At 46.2% G+C, this 18,510-nt stretch overlaps 1 protein-coding gene across 1 annotated transcript in view; it reads left to right on the top strand.

The window, feature by feature from the left end:
• Positions 1 to 18,510, top strand: part of SLC25A45 (solute carrier family 25 member 45) — a 36,389-nt gene that overhangs the window by 7,049 nt on the left and 10,830 nt on the right. Inside the window, exon 2 of the mRNA XM_063437549.1 lies at positions 641 to 684. Coding sequence (XP_063293619.1) covers positions 641 to 684 — 44 coding nt within the window. The remainder of the gene's footprint in view (positions 1 to 640; positions 685 to 18,510) is intronic.

The following is an 18,510-nucleotide window of genomic DNA, read 5'->3' on the forward strand; positions in this document are numbered from 1 at the left end:
GGCCCCCACTCACCGCTCAGGGGTGGGGGCCAGGGGGAGGACATTAGGTCCCCCCCTTATTATAATTTAGGGCGCCCACCCACTGTTTAGGGGTGTGTGCCAGGGGGAGGACAATAGGTCCCCCCCATTATTTTACTTTAGGGCCCCCCCGCTGCTCAGGGGTGGGGGACTGGGGGGGGCAATAGGTCCCCGCAAAAAAATAAAAAAAAGGGTTTTTCTTTTTTTAACAGTGAGCAGTGAGGCTTTTTACTTAGTATTAGTAAATTTGGCTGAAAGATCAATTTAAGTCTTTCAGCCTTTTGGTAGATAACTCCCTAATACCGTGGGAATTAGGGAGTTATCTACTAAGCGGCTGCAAGAGAAGTCCTGAAGTGCCGAAGTCCCGAAATTCCGAAGTGCCGAAGTTGCCAAAGTTCCGAAGCTGCCGAAGTCCCAAATTGCCGAAGTCCCAAATTTCAAAATGCCGAACCGAACTGAAAATTTTCCCCATGCACATGCCTACTTATTAATAACAATCAAATAAATAAATAAATCGACCATGAAATATATATATATATATTTGTTTGTTATGAACATGTAGAATTGTAATTTTTGTGTCTACGTATGCGCTCTATTTTCACCTTATCTTTTCCAATTATAGGTACCATTGGTATTGTAGTTGGACACCCTATTGACACAGTTAAGGTAATAATGTAAAGTCTGTTATATAAGTCAATTGAGCAGGGTTCTCTTCAACCTATCATTCCTGTAAGTTTTCTTGTAATTGTCCTATTTATAGTTAAATCCCCCTTTTATAATATTGTAAAGCGCTGAGGAATCTATATAAATGGTAATAATAATAATAATAATGAAGAATATTAGGACTCTATGAGTAAGGGCCCAAGGGGGAGGGGGAGAAAGCAACCTGTTAAAGGACCACTCTAGGCACCCAGACGACTTCAGCTTAATGAAGTGGTCTGGGTGCCAGGTACCTCTAGGATTAACCCTTTTTTTTATAAACATAGCAGTTTCAGAGAAACTGCTATGTTTATAATGAGGGTTAATCCAGCCTCCAAATCCTCTAGTGGCTGTCTCATTGACAGCCGCTAGAGGCGCTTGCGTGCTTCTCACTGTGAAAATCACAGTGAGAGCACGCAAGCGTCCATAGGAAAGCATTGTAAATGCTTTCCTATGCGACCGGCTGAATGCGAGCGCGGCTCCTGCCGCGCATGCGCATTCAGCCGATGACGTCGCGATCAAGATGGAGAGGAGGAGGAAAGCTCCCCGCCCGGCGCTGGAAAAAGAGGTAAGTTTAACCCCTTCCTCTCTCCAGAGCCCGGCGGGAGGGGGTCCCTGAGGGTGGGGGCACCCTCAGGGTACTCTAGTGCCAGGAAAACGAGTATGTTTTCCTGGCACTAGAGTGGTCCTTTAAAAAGGATTTCCTCTTCTTTTTTTCTACAAATTAACAATATTTCATATACTGTAGGCATCTGTAGATCCATTAACAATACTCTTAGCAAAAAGGTCCACCAACATTCATTTTGTGTGTAATGTTAACACACGAAGGGGTCCATATTTTTGGAAGTTATTTACAAGGAAGGAGCCAATATGATGTATTGTTTTCTTGCAGGCTATGCTGTTAGCAAAGCTTTACTACAAAACAAAAGAATGAATTAATGAAAGATTTCCTCCATAGTAATACACACAAAATATTTACTGTATTGCCTTTAACCAATTCTATTCAACTTCCAAAAATAGCAGAAAACAAAACAATGGGAAGTGCCTGTGATGGCTCTCTGGGTGACAGTTACTAGAGGTGTCCTTAGGGACAAATGTAAATACTGCTTTAACACAGAAAAAGACAGTGTTTACAATGGAGAGATAGAAGGGGCAATCTCTTTGAACCAAAACAACTATATTACAACTAGTGATGTACCGAACTGTTCGCCGGCGAATAGTTCCCGGCGAACATAGCGTGTTCGCGTTCGCCACGGCGGGCAAACACATGCGCGGTTCGATCCGCCCCTATTCGTCACCATTGATTAAACTTTGACCCTGTGCCTCACAGTCAGCAGACACATTCCAGCCAATCAGCAGCAGACCCTCCCTTCCAGACCCTCCCACCTCCTGTACAGCATCCATTTTAGGTTCATTCTGAAGCTGCATTCTTAGATAGAGGAGGGAAAGTGTAGATGCTGCTCATTTGATAGGGAAATGTATAGCTTTTTTTTTTGTGTAATCTAATTGCAGTTGCCTGCCTGCCTGCCAGCTTCTGTGTCAGGCTCACAGTGGAAACTGTGCCCACTTGGGTAGGTAGGGGTAGGTAGGGGGGTAGGTAGGGGTAATTTTATTTGGGAGGGGGGTGACTAGGGGTTTGGGGACCCCTAGTCACCTGGGGGGGGGGTAATTTGTTATTTAAGACCCCCACCTGCTGCTCAGGGGTGGGGGCCAGGGGGGAGGACAAAAGGTGTCCCCCTCTTATTCTGATTTAGGGCTAGAACATCAGTCTGCTTTTTTTTTGTGTAATCTAATTGCAGTTGCCTACCTGCCTGCCAGCTTCTGTGTCAGGCTCACAGTGGATACTGTGCCCACTTGCCCAGTGCCACCACTCATATATGGTGTCACAATAGCTTGCATTTAAAAACACTTTTTTTTTCACTGTAATAGATTGAATAGCAGTTAGTTGTCTGCAAGTGTCTGTGTGTCAGACCTACAGCGTGCACTCTGCCAACCTCTGCCAGTGCACAGTGCCACTCATATCTGGTGTCACAATAGCGTGCATTTAAAAACATTTTTTTTTCATTGTTATAGATTGAATAGCAGTTAGTTGTTTCCAAGCGTCTGTGTGTCAGGCCAACAGCATGTACTCTGCCAGTGCACAGTGCCACTCATATCTGGTGGCACAATAGCGTGCATTTAAAATCCCCAAAACTTTTTTGACTGTAATAGATTGAATAGCAGTTAGTTGTCTGCAAGCGTCTGTGTGTCAGGCCAACAGCGTGTACTCTGCCAACCTCTGCCAGTGCACATTGCCACTCATATCTGGTGTCACAATGGTGTGCATTTAAAACCAAAAAACTTTTTTCACTGTTATAGATTGAATAGCAGTTAGTTGTCTTCAAGCGGGTGTCAGGCCTACAGCGTGTACTCTGCCAACCTCTGCCACTGCACATTGCCACTCATATCTGGTGTCACAATAGTGTGCATTTAAAACCAAAAAACTTTTCACTGTTATAGATTGAATAGCAGTTGGTTGTCTTCAAGCGGGTGTGTCAGGCCTACAGCGTGTACACTGCCAACCTCTGCCAGTGCACATTGCCACTCATATCTGGTGTCACAATGGCGTGCATTTAAAACCCAAAAACTTTTTTCACTGTTATACATTGAATAGCAGTTAGTTGTCTTCAAGCGGGTGTTAGGCCTACAGCGTGTACTCTGCCAACCTCTGCCAGTGCACATTGCCACTCATATCTGGTGTCACAATAGCGTGCATTTAAAACCCAAAAACTTTTTCCACTGTTATAGATTGAATAGCAGTTTGTTGTCTTCAAGCGGGTGTCAGGCCTACAGCGTGTACTCTGCCAACCTCTGCAAGTGCACATTGCCACTCATATCTGGTGTCACAATAGCGTGCATTTAAAACCAAAAAACTTTTTTCACTGTTATAGATTGAATAGCAGTTAGTTGTCTTCAAGCGGGTGTGTCAGGCCTACAGCGTGTACTCTGCCAACCTCTGCAAGTGCACATTGCCACTCATATCTGGTGTCACAATAGCGTGCATTTAAAACCAAAAAACTTTTTCCACTGTTATAGATTGAATAGCAGTTAGTTGTCTTCAAGCGGGTGTGTCAGGCCTACAGCGTGTACACTGCTAACCTCTGCCAGTGCACATTGCCACTCATATCTGGTGTCACAATGGTGTGCATTTAAAACCAAAAATTTTTTTTCACTGTTATAGATTAAATAGCAGTTAGTTGTCTTCAAGCGGGTGTTAGGCCTACAGCGTGTACTCTGCCAACCTCTGCCAGTGCACATTGCCACTCATATCTGGTGTCACAATAGCGTGCATTTAAAACCAAAAAACTTTTTCCACTGTTATACATTGAATAGCAGTTTGTTGTCTTCAAGCGGGTGTCAGGCCTACAGCGTGTACTCTGCCAACCTCTGCAAGTGCACATTGCCACTCATATCTGGTGTCACAATAGCGTGCATTTAAAACCAAAAAACTTTTTTCACTGTTATAGATTGAATAGCAGTTAGTTGTCTTCAAGCGGGTGTCAGGCCTACAGCGTGTACTCTGCCAACCTCTGCAAGTGCACATTGCCACTCATATCTGGTGTCACAATAGTGTGCATTTAAAACCAAAAAACTTTTTTCACTGTTATAGATTGAATAGCAGTTAGTTGTCTTCAAGCTGGTGTGTCAGGCCTACAGCGTGTACTCTGCCAACCTCTGCAAGTGCACATTGCCACTAATATCTGGTGTCACAATAGCGTGCATTTAAAACCAAAAATCTTTTTTCACTGTTATAGATTGAATAGCAGTTACTTGTCTTCAAGCGGGTGTGTCAGGCCTACAGCGTGTACTCTGCCAACCTCGGCCAGTGCACATTGCCACTCATATCTGGTGTCACAATGGAGTGCATTTAAAACCCAAAAACTTTTTTCACTGTTATAGATTGAATAGCAGTTAGTTGTCTTTAAGCGGGTGTCAGGCCTACAGCGTGTACTCTGCCAACTGCTGCCAGTGCACATTGCCACTCATATCTGGTGTCACAATAGCATGCATTTAAAACCCAAAAACTTTTTTCACTGTTATTAATTGAATAGCAGTTAGTTGTCTTCAAGCGGGTGTTAGGCCTACAGCGTGTACTCTGCCAACCTCTGCCAGTGCACATTGCCACTCATATCTGCTGTCACAATGGCGTGCATTTAAAACCAAAAAACTTTTTTCACTGTTATTAATTGAATAGCAGTTAGTTGTCTTCAAGCGGGTGTGTCAGGCCTACAGCGTGTACACTGCCAACCTCTGCCAGTGCACATTGCCACTCATATCTGGTGTCACAATGGTGTGCATTTAAAACCAAAAAATGTTTTTCACTGTTATAGATTGAATAGCAGTTAGTTGTCTTCAAGCGGGTGTGTCAGGCCTACAGCGTGTACACTGCCAACCTCTGCCAGTGCACATTGCCACTCATATCTGGTGTCACAATGGTGTGCATCTAAAACCAAAAAATTTTTTTCACTGTTATAGATTAAATAGCAGTTAGTTGTCTTCAAGCGGGTGTTAGGCCTACAGCGTGTACTCTGCCAACCTCTGCCAGTGCACATTGCCACTCATATCTGGTGTCACAATAGCGTGCATTTAAAACCAAAAAACTTTTTCCACTGTTATACATTGAATAGCAGTTTGTTGTCTTCAAGCGGGTGTCAGGCCTACAGCGTGTACTCTGCCAACCTCTGCAAGTGCACATTGCCACTCATATCTGGTGTCACAATAGCGTGCATTTAAAACCAAAAAACTTTTTTCACTGTTATAGATTGAATAGCAGTTAGTTGTCTTTGTCAGGATCGGGTCAGGGATCCAACACGCAGAGTACAAAGAGTAGCAGATACGTATACCGGTCCTTAGAATGGCCGGACTTAACGTATAACTACGATAGAATGGTCAGAGACAAGCCGAGGTCGAGGGAACGAGAAGACAGGTAAGCGAGAGACAAGCCGGGTCAAGGATAACGGAAAGACAGGAGAGTAAATACCAAAGCCGGGTCAGAACCAAAAGACAAGAGAATAACAAAGCACTGTGTGACTAGGCGGACTAGAACCACGACAGGGCAATGAGTGAATGAGAGAGCCACTGTTAAGTATCCTGGCTAGGGAGAGAAGACACGCCTCCGGCGAGTCCTGATTCGTCTCCCGAGATTTGAGTGACAGGACGTTCCGGGTTGGCGTCATGACGTCTACCTCCGGTCCTCCTGTTATAAAAGGAAGTGACTCCCTCGCGGCCGGCGTTAGCAAGACCGAGTGAACCGCGAGGGGCCGAGGAGACATGCCGTCCGGACGGATAAACTTCTAAGTCTCTACCTCTCTCAGAGGTAGAGGCTTCAGGTACCCTGACAGTACCCCCCCTCTCAGATACGCCCACCGGGCGGAAGGAGCCGGGGCGAGATGGAAAGCGGGAGTGAAATGCCCTGCGAAGGCGAGGAGCATGAACATCCTCTTGTGGTACCCAACTCCTCTCCTCAGGACCATATCCCTTCCAGTCAACTAAATATTGTACTCTCCCCCGGGAGACACGAGAGTCAATAATGGAGTTAACCTCATACTCCTCCTGACCCTCCACCTGAACAGGGCGCGGAGGGGCGATTGTGGAGGAAAATCTGTTACAGATTAGAGGTTTCAGCAATGACACGTGAAAGGAGTTCGGGATGCGTAACGTAGCTGGGAGAGCTAGACGATACGCCACTGGGTTAATTCGAGTCAAGATCCTGTAGGGACCAATATAACGAGGAGCGAATTTCATGGAAGGAACTTTAAGGCGAATATTCCTAGTACTCAACCAAACTCTATCGCCTGGAACAAAATTCGGAGCCGCCCTTCTACGTTTGTCAGCATGTTTCTTAACCAGTACAGAATTATGTAGAAGAATCTGTCGAGTCTGATCCCACAACTTCCTCAAATTGGCCACATGGACATCAACCGACGGCACTCCTTGGGAAGGAGAAACCGAGGGAAGAATAGATGGATGAAAGCCATAGTTCATGAAGAAGGGGCTTGAATGCGTAGAGTCACAAACGAGATTGTTGTGCGCAAACTCCGCCCAAGGAATCAAACCGACCCAATCGTCCTGGTGCTCGGAAACAAAACAACGTAAGTATTGCTCAATCTTCTGGTTGGTTCGTTCGGCAGCTCCGTTAGACTGAGGATGATAGGCGGACGAAAAATTCAATTTGATGCCTAATTGAGAACAGAACGACCTCCAAAAACGTGAAACAAATTGGGAGCCTCTATCAGAAGTGATCTCCGAGGGAATCCCATGCAAGCGAAAAATCTCTTTAGCAAAGATTTCCGCCAATTTAGGAGAAGTCGGGAGTTTAGGCAAAGGTACGAAATGTGCCATCTTGGTAAACCTATCGACTACGGTGAGGATAACAGTGTGCTTTTTAGAAACAGGCAAATCCACAATAAAGTCCATTGCCACACAGGACCAAGGTTTGTCAGGAATTTCCAGAGGTTGTAGAAGGCCACAAGGAAGCGAATGCGGTAGTTTAGTTTTAGTACAGACCACACAAACTCCGATAAAATCCTTAATATCCTTCCGTAACGAAGGCCACCAGAAATCCTTGGAGATCAAAGAATACGTCTTGCGAACACCCGGATGACCAGCCACCTTACCCTCGTGAAGACACTGTAAGAGCTCCAATTGGAGTTCAGGAGGAACGAAAAGTCTGGAAGCCGGAGTCAGTCTAGGTGCCAGATGCTGCAAGCTCCTTATCTGATCAAGTAGCGGAGAATGGACTTTGAGAGTAGTGTTAGCGTTAATGTTACACTTGGGGACTATAGAAGACAAAACCGGCTCAGGTATTGGCGAGATAAGGCTTTAGAATTCTTAGAACCTGGCCTATATGTGAGTACGTAGTTGAAGTGAGTGAGAAATATGGACCAACGAGCCTGTCTAGATGAAAGTCGTTTAGCCTCTCCAATATAGGATAAGTTTTTATGATCTGTCAAAATAGTAACAGGATGCAAAGTACCCTCTAATAAATGTCTCCACTCCTTCAAGGCCATTATAACCGCTAGTAGTTCCCTGTCACCAATGTCATATCTGCTTTCAGTACCTGACAATTTTTTGGAAAAGTATCCACAAGGATGTAATGGTTTATCTACACCCAACCTTTGGGACAGAACAGCACCTATACCTGTCTCAGAAGCGTCAACTTCGAGTAGGAAAGGTAGTGTAGTATCAGGGTGAACTAAAATTGGTGCGGAAGCAAACAGCTCCTTGAGTGTCTTAAAAGCCAGAAGTGCTTCAGTAGACCAATTCTTAGTCTCAGCCCCTTGTTTGGTCATATTGGTGATGGGAGCAATGATAGAGGAGTATCCCTTAATGAAACGTCTGTAGTAATTGGAGAAACCAATAAATCTCTGGATAGCCTTGAGACCCTTAGGTAAAGGCCAATCTAATATGGATTGGAGCTTCTCCGGGTCCATTTCAAACCCTTCCCCAGAAATCACATAACCAAGAAAGGTAGTTTGGGATTGGTCAAAGCTGCATTTCTCTAGTTTGCAGTATAAGCCATGCTGAAGGAGTTTGTGTAGAACCCTTCTGACTTGTCCGTGGTGAGTCTCAATATCCCTGGAATGTATAAGTATATCATCAAGGTATACAATCACACAGTCATCCTGAAACTCCCTAAGAACCTCATTAATAAGGTCCTGAAATACTGCCGGGGCATTGCAGAGACCAAAAGGCATTACAGTATACTCATAGTGCCCATATCGAGTATTGAATGCAGTTTTCCACTCGTCACCGTCGTGAATTCTCACCAAATTATAAGCACCTCTAAGGTCTAACTTAGTGAAAATTTTAGAACTTTTTAATCGATCAAAAAGCTCGGTGATCAAGGGAATCGGATATACATTTCTGATGGTTATCTTGTTAAGACCTCGGTAGTCAATGCAGGGTCTTAAAGAACCATCCTTCTTTTTAACAAAAAAAAATCCAGCCCCAGCAGGAGAGGAGGATCTTCTAATGAACCCCTTGTCTAGGTTTTCACGAATATACTCCTCTAGAACTAAGTTTTCATTCGTAGACAAAGGGTATACATGACCCCTGGGAGGCATGGTACCAGAAAGTAAATTAATTTTGCAATCAAAAGGCCTATGTGGTGGTAAGGTATCAGCCTTTCCTTTGTCAAATACTGCCTTTAAATCTTGATACAAGGACGGTATTTGTACTTTGGTAGAGTCGGTAGCGTTATTAAGTGAGTTGACACTACAAAGAGGTGACACTTTCTTTAAACAATTCTCTTGACAATCCTGACCCCACGAAACTATTTCCCCTGATCTCCAATCTATAACGGGGTTATGTCTCTTAAGCCAGGAGTATCCCAGGACTATGGGAACAGAAGGAGATGAAATGAGTAGTAGGGATATTTCCTCCTTGTGTAAAATACCAGTAGTTAAGTAAAGAGGTGTGGTCTCCCGGAAAATCACAGGCTCAACTAAAGGTCTACCATCAATGGCTTCAACAGCCAAGGGTGTCTTCCTTAACTGGGATGGGATAGTGTGTTTGGTGAGAAACTTTTGGTCGATAAAACTCTCAGCAGCGCCGGAGTCTATCAATGCCATAGTCTCTAAAGTTCCCTTCTCCCAAGTTAAAGAGACCGGTAATAGGAGTCTATGTTCCTTGTAGTTATGAGTAGAGGACAAAATCGAAACACCCAAGGTCTGTCCTCTAGAGAAACTTAGGTGCGAGCGTTTCCCGGACGACTGGGACAGCTCAAACGTACATGACCTCTGGCCCCACAATACATACACAGTCCCTCCCTTCTCCTGTACTGTCTCTCCTCCTCTGAGAGACGAGTAAGGCCTAACTGCATAGGTTCTGAAACCTGTGGATTTTTGGTTTCAGAAATTTGAAATGATGGTGCTAGTCTAAAGGAAGATTTACCGGTTCTATCTCGAGTATTCTGTCTCTCCCTTAGACGTTCGTCAATACGAGAGATAAAGGAAATTAAGTCCTCCAGATTCTCGGGAAGCTCTCTTGTTGCTACCTCATCAAGTATTACATCAGATAATCCATTTAAGAATACGTCTATATAGGCCTGTTCATTCCATTTTATCTCTGCCGCCAAAGACCTGAACTCTAGTGCGTAATCCACAAGAGTTTGGTTGTCTTGTCTAAGGCGCAACAGTAATCTGGCTGCATTAACCCTCCTGCCAGGAGGATCAAAAGTTCTTTTAAAAGCAGCTACAAAGGCATTATAGTTGTAGACTAATGGATTATCATTCTCCCACAACGGATTAGCCCATCTCAGAGCTTTCTCAATGAGTAAGGTAATAATAAATCCCACTTTTGCCCTATCAGTAGGGTATGAACGAGGCTGCAGCTCGAAATGAATACTGATCTGGTTCAAAAAGCCACGACACCTCTCAGGAGAACCAGCATAACGTACAGGTGGGGTAACTCGGGAAGACGCACCTACAGTAGCTACCTCTAGTCCTGAACCCACAGAAGAAGCAGACATATTACGCATCTCCTCAGGTGGATTAATAGGACGAGACAGCAGCGCCTGTAGTGCTAGAGCCATCTGATCCATCCTATGATCCATGGCGTCAAACCTAGGATCAGGAGAACCAAGCTGACAATTTGTACCTGCAGGATCCATGGCCCTGTCGTAATGTCAGGATCGGGTCAGGGATCCAACACGCAGAGTACAAAGAGTAGCAGATACGTATACCGGTCCTTAGAATGGCCGGACTTAACGTATAACTACGATAGAATGGTCAGAGACAAGCCGAGGTCGAGGGAACGAGAAGACAGGTAAGCGAGAGACAAGCCGGGTCAAGGATAACGGAAAGACAGGAGAGTAAATACCAAAGCCGGGTCAGAACCAAAAGACAAGAGAATAACAAAGCACTGTGTGACTAGGCGGACTAGAACCACGACAGGGCAATGAGTGAATGAGAGAGCCACTGTTAAGTATCCTGGCTAGGGAGAGAAGACACGCCTCCGGCGAGTCCTGATTCGTCTCCCGAGATTTGAGTGACAGGACGTTCCGGGTTGGCGTCATGACGTCTACCTCCGGTCCTCCTGTTATAAAAGGAAGTGACTCCCTCGCGGCCGGCGTTAGCAAGACCGAGTGAACCGCGAGGGGCCGAGGAGACATGCCGTCCGGACTGATAAACTTCTAAGTCTCTACCTCTCTCAGAGGTAGAGGCTTCAGGTACCCTGACAGTCTTCAAGCGGGTGTCAGGCCTACAGCGTGTACTCTGCCAACCTCTGCAAGTGCACATTGCCACTCATATCTGGTGTCACAATAGTGTGCATTTAAAACCAAAAAACTTTTTTCACTGTTATAGATTGAATAGCAGTTAGTTGTCTTCAAGCGGGTGTGTCAGGCCTACAGCGTGTACTCTGCCAACCTCTGCAAGTGCACATTGCCACTAATATCTGGTGTCACAATAGCGTGCATTTAAAACCAAAAATCTTTTTTCACTGTTATAGATTGAATAGCAGTTACTTGTCTTCAAGCGGGTGTGTCAGGCCTACAGCGTGTACTCTGCCAACCTCTGCCAGTGCACATTGCCACTCATATCTGGTGTCACAATGGAGTGCATTTAAAACCCAAAAACTTTTTTCACTGTTATAGATTGAATAGCAGTTAGTTGTCTTCAAGCGGGTGTCAGGCCTACAGCGTGTACTCTGCCAACCGCTGCCAGTGCACATTGCCACTCATATCTGGTGTCACAATAGCATGCATTTAAAACCCAAAAACTTTTTTCACTGTTATTAATTAAATAGCAGTTAGTTGTCTTCAAGCGGGTGTTAGGCCTACAGCGTGTACTCTGCCAACCTCTGCCAGTGCACATTGCAACTCATATCTGGTGTCACAATGGCGTGCATTTAAAACCAAAAAACTTTTTTCACTGTTATTAATTGAATAGCAGTTAGTTGTCTTCAAGCGGGTGTTAGGCGTACAGCGTGTACTCTGCCAACCTCTGCCAGTGCACATTGCCACTCATATCTGGTGTCACAATTGCGTGCATTTAAAACCAAAAAACTTTTTCCACTGTTATAGATTGAATAGCAGTTAGTTGTCTTCAAGCGGGTGTTAGGCTTACAGCGTGTACTCTGCCAACCTCTGCCAGTGCACATTGCCACTCATATCTGGTGTCACAATAGCGTGCATTTAAAACCCAAAAACTTTTTCCACTGTTATACATTGAATAGCAGTTTGTTGTCTTCAAGCGGGTGTCAGGCCTACAGTGTGTACTCTGCCAACCTCTGCAAGTGCACATTGCCACTCATATCTGGTGTCACAATAGCATGCATTTAAAACCCAAAAACTTTTTTCACTGTTATTAATTGAATAGCAGTTAGTTGTCTTCAAGCGGGTGTTAGGGCTACAGCGTGTACTCTGCCAACCTCTGCAAGTGCACATTGCCACTCATATCTGGTGTCACAATAGCGTGCATTTAAAACCAAAAAACTTTTTTCACTGTTATAGATTGAATAATAGTTACTTGTCTTCAAGCGGGTGTGTCAGGCCTACAGCGTGTACACTGCCAACCTCTGCCAGTGCACATTGCCACTCATATCTGGTGTCACAATGGCGTGCATTTAAAACCAAAAACTTTTTTCACTGTTATAGATTGAATAGCAGTTAGTTGTCTTCAAGCGGGTGTGTCAGGCCTACAGCGTGTACTCTGCCAACCTCTGCAAGTGCACATTGCCACTCATATCTGGTGTCACAGTAGCTTGAACGCATAGTACCACTAATCCAAAAAAAAAAATGACAGGCAGAGGCAGGCCACCCCGCAGGGGCTGTCGCGGTCGTGGTGCTGTGATTCCCTTTTGCCCTAGAATAATGCCCAATTTTCAGAGGCCACGTACCCTGAACTTGAAAAGTTCTGAGGACATAGTTGACTGGCTAACACAGGACACCCAATCTTCTACAGCTTCCGCTCGGAAACTTGATGCACCATGCTCCTCCAGCTTAGCTTTGGGCACCTCTCAAGATACCACTCCCTGCCTGCCGCCACCACCAACACTAGCACCACAGCCGCTTCACTTTATCTGTCAGAGGAGTTATTTACACATCCGTTTGAAGAATTGAGTGATGCGCAACCATTATTGCCAGAGTATGTAGATAACAGGGATATGTCTCAGTCAGGCAGCATTACACACATGGACGTACGGTGTGATGATGATGATGTTGTACCCGCTGCTGCTTCCTTTGCTGAGTTGTCAGATACAAGCGAAGCGTTTGATGATGACGATGCGTCCATGGATGTCACATGGGTCACGTGGGTTCAGATGGGGAGACAGAGAGGAGGAGGAGACGAGTTGGAAGCAGGGGGAGGTAGTCGCAAGGAGCTAGTGGCACAGTCAGACAGCATGCATCGGCACCCGGGGTCAGCCCGACAGCACGCCAATCAACGCATGCTGTGTCCACCACCAGAATGCCGTCATTGCAGAGCTCAGCAGTGTGGCATTTTTTTTGTGTGTCTGCCTCTGACAACAGTGATGCCATTTGCAACCTGTGCCAAAAGAAACTGAGTCGTGGGAAGTCCAACACCCACCTAGGTACAACTGTTTTGCGTAGGCACATGATCGCACATCACAAACGCCTATGGGATCAACACATGAGTACAAGCAGCACACAAACTCAAAGGCGCCATCCTCCTCTTGGTCCAGCATCTGCAGCCTCGTCAACCACTGCTGTCCTCCTTGTCCCCTCTCAACCATCCGCCACTCCGTCTCTCGCCTTGAGCAGTTCCCGCTCATCTGCCCACAGTCAGGGGTCTGTCAAGGACATGTTTGAGCGTAAGAAGCCAATGTCAGAAAGTCACCCCCTTGCCCAGCGTCTGACAGCTGGCTTGTCTGAACTATTAGCCCGCCAGCTTTTACCATACAAGCTGGTGTAGTCTGAGGCGTTCAAAAAATTTGTGGCTATTGGGACACCGCAGTGGAAGGTACCCGGACGAAATTTATTTTCACAAAAGGCAATCCCCAACCTGTACTCGATTGTGCAAAAGGAAGTAATGGCATGTCTGGCACACAGTGTTGGGGCAAGGGTCCATCTGACCACTGATACCTGGTCTGCAAAGCATGGTCAGGGCAGGTATATCACCTACACTGCGCATTGGGTAAATCTGCTGACGGCTGCCAAGCATGGAATGTGTGGCTCTGCAGAGGAGTTGGTGACACCGCCATGACTTGCAGGCAGGCCTGCTGCCACCTCCTCTACTCCTCCTACTCCATCCTCTTCCATAACCTCCTCGGCTGAGTCCTCTTCTGCTGCTGCGTCTTGCTCCACATCAACGGCACCCCCCCAGCTCCCCAGGTACTATTCCACATCCCGGATACGGCAGTGTCACGCCGTCTTGGGTTTGACTTGCTTGAAAGCAGAGAGTCACACCGGACAAGCACTCCTGTCCGCCCTGAACACACAGGTGGAAAAGTGGCTTACTCCGCAGCAACTGGATATCGGCAAAGTGGTTTGTGACAATGGAACAACTTTGTTGGCGGCATTGAAGTTGGGCAAGTTGACACATGTGCCGTGCATGGCACATGTGTGTAATCTGATCGTACAACGCTTTGTGCATAAGTACACAGGCTTACAGGACGTCCTGAAGCAGGCCAGGAAGGTGTGTGGCCATTTCAGGCATTCCTACATGGCCATGGCGCACTTTGCAGATATCCAGCGGCGAAACCACATGCCAGTGAGGCGCTTGATTTGCGACAGCCCGACACGTTGGAATTCAACACTGTTAATGTTTGACCGCCTGCTCCAACAAGAAAAAGCCGTTAATGAATATTTGTATGACCGGGGTGCTAGGACAGGCTCTGGGGAGCTGGGAATTTTTTTGCCACGTTACTGGACGCTCATGCGCAATGCCTGTAGGCTCATGCGTCCTTTTGAGGAGGTGACAAACCTAGTCAGTCGCACCGAAGGCACCATCAGCGACATCATACCACTTCTTTTCTTCCTGGAGCGTGCCCTGCGAAGATGAGCGTGAAGAGGAAGAGGAAGAGTTGTGGTCACCATCACCACCAGAAACAGCCTTATCAGCATCGCTTGCTGGACCTGCGGCAACGCTGGGAGAGGATTGTGAGGAAGAGGAGTCAGAGGAGGAATGTGGCTTTGAGGAGGAGGAGGAAGACCAACCACAACAGGCATCCCAGGGTGCTCATTGTCACCTATCTGGTACCAGTGGTGTTGTACGTGGCTGGGGGGGAAGAACATACCTTCATTGAGATCACTGAGGAGGAGGAACGGGAAATGAGTAGATCGGCATCCAACCTTGTGCAAATTGGGTCTTTCATGCTGTCGTGCCTGTTGAGGGACCCTCGTATAAAAAGGCTGAAGGAGAACGACCTGTACTGGGTGTCCACGCTACTAGACCCCCGGTATAAGCAGAAAGTGCCTAAAATGTTACCAAATTACAACAAGTCGGAAAGGATGCAGCATTTGCTAAATAAATTAAAAAGTATGCTTTACACAGCGTATAAGGGTGATGTCACAGCACAACGAGAATCTAACAGGGGAAGAGGTGAAAGTAATCCTCCTCCTCCCACGACCACTCCGGCAAGGACAGGACGCTTTAACTGACAGTGGGCGATATATTCGACTAAAAAAGGCCTGATGAGGTGAGCTGCCTTCGGCTAAAAATGGTGACCCTCTGTAGGAGGAACAGTCCCTATTCTGCTCTGTGTCAGTGAGTATCAGGGTCCCTGAGGACAGGTGTCAATCCATATCTGCCAAGTGACCCTATGTAGGGGGAACAGTCCCTATTCTGCTCTGTGTCAGTGTGTATCAGGGTCTCTGAGGACAGGTGTCAATCCATATCTGCCAAGTGACCCTATGTAGGAGGAACAGTCCCTATTCTGCTCTGTGTCAGTGTGTATCAGCGTCTCTGAGGACAGGTGTCAATCCATATCTGCCAAGTGACCCTATGTAGGAGGAACAGTCCCTATTCTGCTCTGTGTCAGTGTGTATCAGGGTCCCTGAGGACAGGTGTCAATCCATATCTGCCAAGTGACCCTATGTAGGGGGAACAGTCCCTATTCTGCTCTGTGTCAGTGTGTATCAGGGTCCCTGAGGACAGGTGTCAATCCATATCTGCCAAGTGACCCTATGTAGGAGGAACAGTCCCTATTCTGCTCTGTGTCAGTGTGCATCAGGGTCCCCGAGGACAGGTGTCAATCCATATCTGCCAAGTGACCCTATGTAGGGGGAATAGTCCCTATTCTGCTCTGTGTCAGTGTGTATCAGGGTCCCTGAGGACAGGTGTCAATCCATATCTGCCAAGTGACCCTATGTACGGGGAATAGTCTTTATTCTGCTCTGTGTCAGTGTGTATCAGGGATCCTTAGGATAGGTGTCAATCCATATCTGCCAAGTGACCCTATGTAGGGGGAACAGTCCCTATTCTGCTCTGTGTCAGTGTGTATCAGGGTCCCTGAGGACAGGTGTCAATCCATATCTGCCAAGTGACCCTATGTAGGAGGAACAGTCCCTATTCTGCTCTGTGTCAGTGTGCATCAGGGTCCCCGAGGACAGGTGTCAATCCATATCTGCCAAGTGACCCTATGTAGGGGGAATAGTCCCTATTCTGCTCTGTGTCAGTGTGTATCAGGGTCCCTGAGGACAGGTGTCAATCCATATCTGCCAAGTGACCCTATGTACGGGGAATAGTCTTTATTCTGCTCTGTGTCAGTGTGTATCAGGGATCCTTAGGATAGGTGTCAATCCATATCTGCCAAGTGACCCTATGTAGGAGGAACAGTCCCTATTCTGCTCTCTGTCAGTGTGTATCAGGGTCCCTGAGGACAGGTGTCAATCCATATCTGCCAAGTTATTCTATGTAGGGGGAACAGTCCCTATTCTGCTTTGTGTCAGTGTGTATCAGGGATCCTTAGGATAGGTGTCAATCCATATCTGCCAAGTGACCCTATGTAGGAGGAACAGTCCCTATTCTGCTCTGTGTCAGTGTGTATCAGGGTCCCTGAGGACAGGTGTCAATCCATATCTGCCAAGTGACCCTATGTAGGGGGAACAGTCCCTATTCTGCTCTGTGTCAGTGTGTATCAGGGTCCCTGAGGACAGGTGTCAATCCATATCTGCCAAGTGACCCTATGTAGGAGGAACAGTCCCTATTCTGCTCTGTGTCAGTGTGTATCAGGGTCCCTGAGGACAGGTGTCAATCCATATCTGCCAAGTGACCTTATGTAGGGGGAACAGTCCCTATTCTGCTCTGTGTCAGTGTGTATCAGGGTCTCTGAGGACAGGTGTCAATCCATATCTGCCAAGTGACCCTATGTAGGGGGAACAGTCCCTATTCTGCTCTGTGTCAGTGTGTATCAGGGTCCCTGAGGACAGGTGTCAATCAATATCTGCCAAGTGACCCTATGTAGGGGGAACAGTCCCTATACTGCTCTGTGTCAGTGTGTATCAGGGTCTCTGAGGACAGGTGTCAATCCATATGTCAAGGTGTCAATATGTCATATGTCAGGTGTCAATCCATATCCATTGTGATTTAGGAATGTTAGGTGATTTTTGCCCTTTATGGATTACAACCAGACTCTGCATCAACTGTGTCATTTTCCATGGGAGTTTTGCCATGGATCCCCCTCGGGCATGCCACAATCCAGGTGTTAGTCCCCTTGAAACAACTTTTCCATCACTATTGTGGCCAGAAAGAGTCCCTGTGGGTTTTAAAATTCGCCTGCCCATTGAAGTCTATAGCGGTTTGCCCGGTTCGCCGGTTTGAGGAACGTTTGCGGAAGTTCACGTTCACCGTTCGCAAACCGAAAATTTTATGTTCGCTACATCACTAATTGCAACATTGTGGTTCTGATGCTTAGAGTGTCCCTTTTAATAAATAAAAGTGTTAGATGTCTCCAGGATATCCATGAAAACTGATGTGTGCTTCAAAATGGCACACAATGGCAAAATCATATTGCCTTCCCTGTGCAGAGGTGTTAATTCAAAGATAAAAAAAAAGTGGTGGTCCAGGATCCGAGCATATTCCAGCTTCTTTTTCACCTTCTGTTCAGAGATTGGAAATTGGAAAAGTGTCTCCAGGAACCCTCTTAATAAGGAGGGGCCGTAAGAATACTTAACCTCTGCACTTATCTTATGTGCAGTGGATGAGGGTTCTAATATAATGTACAGTGTCTGCAGGGTGTCATAGATTCCAACTCCTCAGACTTTGGCATGGTGGCATCAGAGGGGATCAGGGGCGTACCTAGAGCATTTGGCACCCGGGGCGGACCCTGAGTGTGGCATCCCCCCCCCCCCCCCCCCATAATAAAAATGTAAGAAAACACCCACATTTTTTTCAATGTTTTCAATAATATTTATTGCACAAATTTGTAAGCTGCTTGTAAAATTTGTAAAATGTGCCAGTTTTGTAGAAGGGGGCTGGTGAGAACCTTCTAGAAAACTCCTGCCCTGCCCCTTTCTACAAAGCCCCTTGTCTCGCCCTTCATATAAAAACCCTGCACCCCGATCACATAAATTTCATACACTCCCTACACACAAAAACCCTGCACCCTGATCACATAAATTTAATTCACTCCCTACACATAAAAATCCTGCACACCCCCTTAATAAAAAACCCTGCACACCCCCTTAATAAAAAACAAAAACGTGCACAACCACTCTTAATAACAAAAAACCTGCACACCCCCTTATAAAAACCCTGTACACCCCCTTAACAAAAAACAAAAATCTGCAGTGCACATCCTCCATTAATAAATAGAATACTGCAACCCCCTTAATCAAAAAACCCTGCACCC

Source organism: Pelobates fuscus, chromosome 12, assembly GCF_036172605.1.
Source record: "Pelobates fuscus isolate aPelFus1 chromosome 12, aPelFus1.pri, whole genome shotgun sequence".
Classification (NCBI taxonomy): domain Eukaryota; kingdom Metazoa; phylum Chordata; class Amphibia; order Anura; family Pelobatidae; genus Pelobates; species Pelobates fuscus.